Source organism: Poromitra crassiceps (genome assembly GCF_964638095.1).
Source record: "Poromitra crassiceps genome assembly, chromosome: 10".
NCBI lineage: Eukaryota > Metazoa > Chordata > Actinopteri > Beryciformes > Melamphaidae > Poromitra > Poromitra crassiceps.
Genome location: NC_139631.1, coordinates 21,456,098 through 21,466,191, shown reverse-complemented (window position 1 = coordinate 21,466,191; position 10,094 = coordinate 21,456,098). Strand labels below are relative to the sequence as shown.

At 41.7% G+C, this 10,094-nt stretch overlaps 2 protein-coding genes across 2 annotated transcripts; both read right to left on the bottom strand.

Annotated features, from left to right (window-relative positions):
* Positions 1-107: 107 nt before the first annotated feature.
* Positions 108-4,444, bottom strand: LOC310783464 (transmembrane protein 248). The gene is made up of 7 exons (XM_083644328.1): positions 4,309-4,444; positions 3,921-4,113; positions 2,765-3,035; positions 2,540-2,642; positions 2,208-2,346; positions 1,955-2,095; positions 108-1,743 (listed from the first exon to the last, which is right to left on the bottom strand). Exons 2-7 carry the CDS (start codon positions 4,077-4,079, stop codon positions 1,723-1,725), a joined length of 834 nt encoding a protein of 277 aa, XP_083500454.1. The 5' UTR covers positions 4,080-4,113; positions 4,309-4,444; the 3' UTR covers positions 108-1,722.
* A 955-nt stretch (positions 4,445-5,399) lies between these two features.
* Positions 5,400-9,890, bottom strand: plbd2 (phospholipase B domain containing 2). The gene is made up of 12 exons (XM_083644231.1): positions 9,681-9,890; positions 9,368-9,461; positions 9,084-9,242; positions 8,872-8,972; positions 8,549-8,763; positions 8,249-8,343; positions 7,989-8,149; positions 7,085-7,180; positions 6,870-6,941; positions 6,619-6,771; positions 6,293-6,455; positions 5,400-6,169 (listed from the first exon to the last, which is right to left on the bottom strand). Exons 1-12 carry the CDS (start codon positions 9,857-9,859, stop codon positions 5,999-6,001), a joined length of 1,659 nt encoding a protein of 552 aa, XP_083500357.1. The 5' UTR covers positions 9,860-9,890; the 3' UTR covers positions 5,400-5,998.
* Between the last annotated feature and the right edge of the window lie 204 nt (positions 9,891-10,094).

Sequence of the window (10,094 nt, the reverse complement as noted above, 5' to 3'; positions counted from 1 at the left end):
TGTGAAAACAGATACTTGTTGAAAGCTTTTATTACAAAAGGAAATGCAAATCTGTTATAAATTATTCAAACATATTGGTTAAAATTTTTTGAAAAGTGGTACACAATATTAAAATTATAAAAGCTAAATTATATCCTTCCTGCTGTGTGGGAAAGAGGGACATCTCTACAACTGGCCCTGGGTTCCACTGCACTAGGAGCCAAGTTGATTTACTCCAGTTTGCTGGGCAACAGTTCTCTGACATTCATGGCACCAGCAACTGCAGTAATTTAACATGTTTTATTGTTACCATCAATGGCATGTCACATGTGTGCATGCAGCAAGTCCAGACATATGCATGGATTGATTCCAAGCCACTTTTAAATTTAAACAGAACAGAAGTGCACAAAACAGAGTGGCTGTGGCACATCCCAAAACTAGCCAAGCATAAAAATAGAAATAGAAAGTGTTGGTTACATACAAAAGTGGCAGGTAAAATACATCAACCAACATTTCCCTTCTGCTGCAAGCATGAGAATGGGCATATTGTGCACTGCAGACATCAGTTTCTGATATAGTATTATTTGAAGCACAAAACAATCCTGGGTGGGATCAGTTACTCACACACTTGCAGTTTGTCTCTTTGAAGAGGATAGGATGTTACAGTACTACAGGACAAGTGCTTAGTCACGAGACTGTTCTAGCTCTGTACAGCACTGTTTTGCTGGTGTTAGACTGATGCACCACTTCATTGCCATTGACAGGACAGAGGACAAGCATGTGAATTTCAAATGTACTGCACCTGACATTTGCAGTTCTTCTCCCTTAAGTCTGGGAAATTGGCCAGGCTCTGGCCGCTTGATTACTCACAGATGCATCTTGTTTCAAGGACGTCTCAACCTCAGGTATGGAAATGAAAGCAGTAAAATAAACAGACAGTAGCCAAACAAAGCCAAAGCCCTTGGGTCTAGTAAAACTAGAAAATTATTAACAATCTGATAAAATCATGATCATCCCTCAGAGTGTTGGGGGGGGGGGGGGGGGAGTACTGGAATAGTCATTCAAGCTACGGTATATTAAAAGGGTAACCTGGTCCCTGAGCTACTATTTTAAGGAAAAATCCACTCTACAACACTAAACTGTTAATCCGCTATTGGTGATTAGTGACATTGCATTGCGGGGTCCATTTTGTTGTTTGGTGGTCTATTTCTGGCCGGAGCGTAACAGCGGGACCAGTCCTATAAACACAAATCTGACTGACTGATGAAGTTACACCACTGGTGGTCGGCGGGACACGGTTCAGCCATATACTAGGTTTTGACCAAGTCTTGTTTTTATTCCTGCTGGGAACTGACCAAATGTATACAATGTGACATTGTAGGAGGAGCCCGGCCTGGAGTCACCCACAGGGCCTTAGACCCTCCATGCACCGAAGAGTCTTTCAATGCTGCGGTGTAGCACTAACTCTATTGCAGCGGATTGGGCATGATCAACCCTTCCGCGGGCAACGTTGCAGACAGAGTAGGAAGGCTGATCCGTGAGCGGCTGCTTCGGGGTCTTAATCGGCCGGGTCTACTGGGCGAGGGTGTATGATGTTGACAGACCCGAAACACCTTACGACCCCAGCTAACATCACTGATGACACGTCCCAGCGCATGCTGTAGTACAAAGTATAAATTCCTTCTTCTCTCCTGTCCACCAATTGATTTCTTCAGTATGCAGTGGCCAGTGGTTGAAAAACATTCAGGACTCCATCAAAGGTTCCTGCAATTAAAGGAAACAACAAGGTTAGGTTCAATCATCTCTACACATTTCACAACTTGATTAGGGGGGGGGGGGGGGGGGGGCATAATAAAAGACTTATTAAAAACATAGCCTGCTGACAATGAGAGCCAATGCTGTAATCTATAATATCATACCATAGGCAGGGTTACAGAAACACAACAGACAAGAATGAATAAGAATGAACCGTTACACTATGCGGATCCTGTCCGTTGCTGTGGTAGCGTCGTGCCCGTGAGTTTGTCAGACTTGCAGCGAAACAGAGCATCAAACAAACGGCAAGTAAACACACACTGACTTCCAACAGATGTCGCTCAGACACACCCTGCTGCTCCTAGAGAATGAAAAGAAGAAGTAGAAAGAGTTGGGGGAAAAGAGGGTATCTGTAGTAGTATGGTAGACTCTGGTAGAGTAATGATGTTTTCATCTGTGTGTAATAATTGTACCCGTGTTAACATGACAGTGAGTGTGGGGTCATGATTGGACTGTAGGCTGTAGCAGGTGTGTGACGGCGGAGACTCGCTGCTCGGTTCCACATGGATAGGTGAAATGATTCTCTCATTTGCTGGACAATCTGGAGGAAGTCTTAAAAAAGATTTAGTCATGTGTTGACAGAATTTTATATATATATATAATAAAGTAATTAGTAATTGTAATTTTATTTATAATGTATAATTACTGTAATACTACTAATATATTTTTGTTTAAATAAGTCTCCATTGGGTCCTACAAACAGACTTTAAAGTGTGTAATAGTATGCTGCATAATGTGAACTCACATGGTCAGGGGCAGGAGGTATGTTGGGGCACTGATGGTGAGGCAGGTGTAGGTGTCATTTCCATTCGGCTGGGACAATACATTTAGAGTCACCGTCTCATTGCCTGGGTAGTGTAAAAAATAGAAAGAATGATACAGTTGTACTTTGCTTCACAACACAATTATTATACCCCGCGATGCATCAAGTACTTTATGAACTGTATGCAAGCCATCATGCGATGCCAACCTGCAAGACCTAGCTGATTGGCCACCAAGCTGGTGTGCAGACTCAGTCCTTTTGGGGGGTAACTGTCTGAGCTGGGTAACACAAACAATGGGACCTTCAGATGCAACTGGGTGACAGGAGGAGGGCTCTTGGTAGAGTTAACGGGTGGCTTCCCACCAGTTTCCGGCACCATCAGAGGGGATGTGACGGGAGAGACTAGCTCTACTGCACTGACATTGGCTTTCACACACAGCTGGAGCTGTGCCAAGGATGACAGGAGGTGGTTCCAGTCCTGTCGGGAGATGAGAGCTTAGGTTTTGCACATCAATTTCACAACGATACACACAAAAACACATGTACATGCAGTAACACACCTGCACTACAGTATGCTCCTTCCAATAGAGAGCCAAAGTGGAACATCACTTCCTGCTTCAGCACTGTACCAGAGATTTTCATCCGCCATTTATTTTCCCATAGACATTTCGTAAAATGCTTATAAAAATAGTTTTACTTGTTCAAAACAAACGGTTCATAGATATTTGGAAACAGGAGAGACCGCATAACATTGCGGGTTTAAAGAATATATTTTTTCAATGTTGTTTTTTTAAAGTTTTGGTCTGAGTGAAATGTTCTATGGTCTCTCCCGATTCTAAATATAGCTGAACTGTTTGGTTTGACAAAGTAAAACTATTTTTATACGCATTTTACAAAATGTCTATGGGAAAATAAATTGCGGAAGAAAATCTCTGGTACAGTGCTGAAGCAGATAGTGACGTTCACTTTGCCTCTCTATTGCACAAAAGGTAAGATTACACAGAAAAACAATTAACTTAATATTATATTAATATATATACATATATATATATATAAGCTCAGTCATACCCGCTTGGTGCAAGTAAATGGTGCTACATGGTGGTCCTACATGGTGCTAGTCTATCAAAATATCTTAGCTGTCATTGATTGTGTTGCATAGTGGTTTTCTGTACTGTTGACAAATTGTGATATTGTAAGTCGCTTTGGACAAAAGCGTCTGCTAAATGACGTAATGGAAATGGAAATTAACTCTAATAAACTGTCAGGTGTGTCAGCACTGAGCAGGTGTTTGTTTTGCATGCTTCACATTTTGAAAGCACATGTTCTGTCTTTGCCCAAAAAGTTTGGATAAACAAATACTGACCTTTGTTGTATCAGGGTTAGGCAGAGTGTGGGTGTGGCTGTATGAGATGAGGCAGATGAAGGACAGAGCCAGAGTCAACAAACACAGGAAAAAGGTCACCCCTGGAGGATTCAGGGATACGTAGTCTCTAAGATTTGTCACTGGCTGCCAGAACCCCATCACCAAACTCTTTATATACCTGGGATGCCGTGAGCTGTGAAGTGTGAACAGCATAACAAAACCAATTCAGTTGAATTGCAAGTTCGGTTCAATTCAAATTTGGCGGTATTATCTGATTGGTGAGTGTTTTGACATTATGAAAATGCAACAAATAAGCATCAAAGCCAATTTTCAGTTACAGCCGCCGTGTAACTTGTCAATCATCAGAACCTGTGGCAGATTACTATACCTTGGAGTTGCGCAGAGTCCTCATCGACTACGTCGCCAGTTCTAGCAAAGTAGGCCTACTAACGTTACAGCTTTATGTAAGTCGGTGCTCAACATCTAAAAGTTTAAAGTTCAGTTAAAACAACAGGAAACTGCCAACACCGAACAGCCAAATCAACCAGATCTATTTACTTCCTACTTGTACTCTGATTGGATGTAAGAGCTCGCATCCTCATTGGATATTTATGCTGCGACGTCGACCGCCATGGCACCACCCCCAAAGTAAAGACGCACTTTGGCTTGTTTTGGAAATTGCTTTTAGATCGTAATTGGTGCCAAAATAATCTGTGAAAATAGCTATACAGAATGTGCCGATATATTTCTGAGCTTAGCTCCGTTTATTGGAGATTTGACAAAACATGATCAAAGCATAGAAATTATGTTTCAAAGACCGAGCATTGTTGTATTTACTTTTCTGTGGTGTCAGGTCTAATTACGGTCACTTGTTATATTGATTGAAAAGTATATAGGCTATATAGTGATTTGTTCCCATCATTGATTGATATAATGAACAAAGTTTTAATTATGAAAATATTTATTTGCGGAAAAAGCTCCATTTTCGAAAGTCAAGAATGTCGAGATAAGTTTGTATATTTATTAAATCGGCCTACAAAAGTATCAAAAAGCTTAATGCCCGTTTATACAGTACTGTAGATTCATTTGAATACAGCCCAAAATATATTTTTTCCTCAACACCGTTATAGTAGCAGGTGGCCTTGAGATTCTGCTGAAATGTGTGTGAACATCCCAGCTGACATGGCCAGATTTCACAAATAAGATTAATTTTTGTACTGCATTTCCCTAGGACAGCCTTGAAAAATAGGTTTCGATCTCAATGGGACTCACCTGGTTAATAAAGGATAAATAAAATAAAAAATATTAGCTGATAGTTTCTCTCCAGACACTTTATATGGAATGACAAAGATTCAGTTCAACAGCACTTTAAAAGATGGTTTGAAAATGGTGCTTTGTTAAGAATTCTTTCAATGTAATTGTCCAATTGAATAAGTTGGGGAAAAAAACATTCATTGGTCATGTGAGGACCTTTAATGATACATGATGTAAGAATAAACAAATTAAAAATATTACAGAACATTTTCCTCCAGATAGACTTTTCTGGTCTACTAATTTGGGTGATCTGAACCAGAGTAAAGCAAGGAAGACTTCAAACATTTACAGTTAAATACATTTTAAAACAGTTTAATTTGAATAGAATTTGTTCATGTGGCTTGGACAACAATATTTAATGTAACAATTTACAAAACTTTCAAAAACTGGCCAAGTGATAAATCTGTGTGGAATTTCAATTTATTTTAAAAACAAGACAGAGAAGGACATTGTTTAATAATAATAATAATCATTAAAAAAAAAAAACTTTAGCAGCAAGGGTTCTTTGTCTGGCCAGATCAGGCAATATTGCCTCACATTCACAGCTCTCTTTGATCCTCTGCATTTCCACTATACATAGTGCAATATTTTGATTCCAGGACATTACAGCCACTGAGGGTGGACATCCCATGAATACCATGGCTGTTAATGTCATGTGTCACTGGATTGAAGGCATCATTTCCCTTTTATCAAAACTGCCAACAGCACTGCTGATTGTATGTACACTTGTGAAGCCACCTGTATGTCTGTGTGTGGCAGAGTGATTAAGGAGACCAGGTGACTTTTATAGGTTTGAATGTCCAAGTATCAGGGTGACCCATGTGCAGCAGGTCTTTGTAAGGGGAGGTGCTCCACTGGAAGGGCGGCACTTGGTCCCAGGTTGGCCCGTTCACTGCCAGCATACCGAACTCACTGAACATCCCATATGAGGTCAGCTGCACAGGTACACACAACCCAGGGTCAGAGTTAGGAAGCGTCTCTTTCACAAACAGGGGCTATTCAGGGAAGAGGACAGACGTATGGGCGAGGGTGAGAAATGAAATGAGAAAGATACAAACCTTCATGTCCGTTCCTCCGTGGGGTCTCTGCCTTAGGGCACCAAAGGGGTACGTGCCGTTAGCTGGGTTCAGGTCTGACCGGGCTGAGATGGCATTCTCCCCATTACCAGGTGGATTACAGCCATCACATCGGGACAATGGGTCTTCCTTAAAGTTATTGTACCTGAAAGGAGACACACAACACCTCAAACATGAACATGGCAATGAAATCATCATGCATGTAAACAACAGTGTTAAAAGTTGAATTAAAGTGTTTCCATCACTAGGACCAGTTCAGGACCTTACAGAAGTATTCACCTCAAACTTCTCCACCACACTGACCTTACCTCATGAGGCGGACCATTGAATCCAAGTCTGTAACTGCTGTCTGGTTTCGTCTGAAGATCTGAGCCCTTGGATTCTGATCCAGAGAGAACCATGGGCCGAATTTCTCAACCAGCTCATTACAGCCACTGGCATTGAAGATCTCTGCATAGTACCTATACGAACAAAATAAAATATCCACACACATATTACACAATTAAAACACATGCAATCAAATTATGAAACTTGATGTTCCTGAGTGCTGGGAACTTACGGGATGTTGTAACTTGCCCAATAGCCTTTCTCCAGCAATTCACGTGTTTTATCAGTGAAAAGAACTAGTCCCCTGCAGCATTAAGAGATAAGACAAACATATTTTAGACATATCACTCAGTGAATCAGATGGCACATACAGGCCATTCAGAGGCTGCACAAATATTTAAAGGGCCAGTATTGGAGCCTGTTAAAGATGGGGTTGCAAAGACTTACGGAATCTGCTCCAGCACAGTGAGTAGCCCCTCATCAATATCAGTCTTCCCTGGAGTGAAGTGGTTATAGTCCACAATCATCCACTGATTGTTATACCTGCAACACACACACATGCGCGCACTTCAGTCTAACCTGAATGAATGACCTTTAGCCCATGAAGCTTCAGTGATTTCTTTGAGAGATCTATAAATAGAATGTAGAAGTAGCTTACTCAGCCAAGACAAATGCTGACTAGCCCTTAACTGATATGTAACGTGGCAAAATTCTCATGTGACGGCTGATTAGAAGAGGCTGCATAATGCCTATTTGCCTCCTTTCCTGCCCATACATAGGACAGTTCATGGTCTCTACACCCACTCAAATCTAATCATCATATAGAAATCTGAATAAAACAAAGAAATAAGCCGGAATTTAACACAGCCCGGACCCTAGGTTGAAAATTCCATTTGGTCCTATAGTAAAGATAAAGAATGGGGGTTAATAAAGTGAAAACGTAAAGACAGAGTGTATGAAACTTAGAGCTGCCGAAAATAATCGATTCAGAGATGCATCGCGATGCTTAATAGGACGATTCTGAATCGATTAACAAATATCAAAAATCGATTATTAAAAAAATAAAAAAATAAAAAAATATAATCAAATAAAATAGAATGTAAGTACATGCAGTTGTTTATTTTAATTATGGATCATAATACAATGCAATTCCAAATGCACTTTTATTTTAAAAGTAGCCACACAGTGAGAAAAAAGAAAGTGAGAAAAAATAAATCATGTATTGCGGAAAAAGTGATGCATCGATTTAAGATGCATCGTATAATCGAATCGAATCGAATCGTAGACTTGTATAATCGAATCGTATCGAATCGTGAGATCAGTGAAGATGCACAGCTCTAATGAAACTCACGTTCCACTGTTGTACATGCTGAAGATCTCTGCCCACTGCTTGCCGGTTTCAGCCAGTCGGTTGGCCACAATGTTCCTCAGCCACTCCATGACTTGTCCTGTGGGTCGAACAAACTTCCAGAGAGCAGGGTTGCTGTTGCCAATGGTGGTTTCCAACGTGACCTGCAGACAAGCTAGACTGAGTTGAAGGAACCACATCATCCAGCCTTCCTAATTTTGTATTTCTCAATGATTACAACAACTGGTACAAACGGCTCTCACCAGTCCACTACTTAGGATGTAGAAGTCATCTCCAGAGAAGATGGATCCAGGGTAAGAGGAGAATGCTTGGGTTCCTCCAGGAAGCAGACCACTGTCTGAGAACATCAGACCACATAAAGTTATCCGAGTTGAACCGGTACAACTGTGATGCCAGTCCATCACTGAGGCTTGCAAACTTGGGGGAGCGAATTGTGTTTTGATTTAGCAAAAGTGAGCACCCTTTTGCAAAATTTGGTATAAAAGAAAATGGGGAGGTAAAGGAACTTATATTAGACAAATTGACATTCAGGAATGGACTACCTGCAGAAGACATGCTGAAGTCAAAGTTGTATTTCTTCATGATGCGCAGCATGGACTGGTACGTGTTCCAGGTGTCATGTGACACCAGCAGTTCCTTATTGTTCGGTAATAGCTTAATGAGAGCAGAACAGGAGCCTGATCCCAGGGGTCGAGTTTGGCTGGATTTGTTCAGAGCAGACTCCAAGTCCTCAACATCCCCACCCATTTGGAAAAGTCTGGTTGGGAAGAGTAGTGGTGGAGAATGTGAGACAGGGGTAAGAGGCAAGGTTTCTGGTCTGAGAAACTGAGTACACACATCTGAATCATACAGAATTATCACTCACAGGAAGCCAAATGGGTTGATGGAGAAGGGCCCTGTAGGAAATGATAGCTGGTCGTTATAACTGTCCTCCAGACCTTTCAGCTGCAGCAGCGCCAGATGCACCTGACGAGACGAGAGACAGATGGAGACACACGACACGGCAGCTCTGGGCCTGAATAGTTTATGTTCAGTATTACCATTTCAATAAACTACATACACCAATGAAGTACCAACCTGGTGCCAGTAGGGGAAATTTGGCTGCTTCTCTATTTGTTCCCACATCCACTGCAGATTGGTTGTGATGTAAGCCTTCAGGCGCTGGCAGTAGCCTGACTCAAATGTGGACGGCCCACAGTAACTCATCAAAGTGTTCATCCAGTGCTTATAGATGAGCTAAAATGAACACACATCATCTTACATATTAGTTGAACTAGTAAGTGTGTAACTAGCTGCAGGCAACACAATTCAGATTTGCCCAGACTGCACCCAGAGACTGGAGATTGGTGACCTCGTCTGACCTGTGATGTGAGTGCAGCCTCCACCGCCCCAGCTGCATAGGCCTGCATGCTGTCATTGTACTTTCTGCTGGTCGTGACCTCCAGGAAAGACCAACTGAAATGAAGGGGCATGAAATTACGGAAACAGAGACTAAAGTATGTGCGTATGTTTGTGTGCTTTATATGTAACGTTACACATCTTAACACAGAGTAAAGATCAAGGGAAACCCTCCGTATTAATAACAAAATTGAGCCCAATACGGAAATCGATGATAGTCGGTGGCGACCGACCATGTAGACCTACTACTATAAACTGCCGTGAACGTCAACTCACCCAGAGGTTTTGATGTCGTCGGTAAAGTTCGCCCACGCGACAAACTCGTCGTGATATCCCTCGAGGACAGACAGCTGTCCGGTTTGCTTATCAATCACGGCAGTTCGTATTTCAGCTCGACCCGATCCACAGAGAAAGCACAACACGAGTGAAAATGAAATCAGTGAAATATTCCTCATTGTCGCAGACGCCTTTCGAATCCTGGACGCCATGTTTACAAAATAAACGCCAGTCATATGACTAGTCACATGACCACGACCTTTCAAAATACAAGTTCGCCCACACGGCTCTACCCCCCGCCCCTCCTGCGTTTCCATCTGCCAGACATAACATCATCTCTAACACACAGACACAATACTAGCCCCTTTCTAACAGAATACCAGACATACCATATACACTGTATTTTATAACATG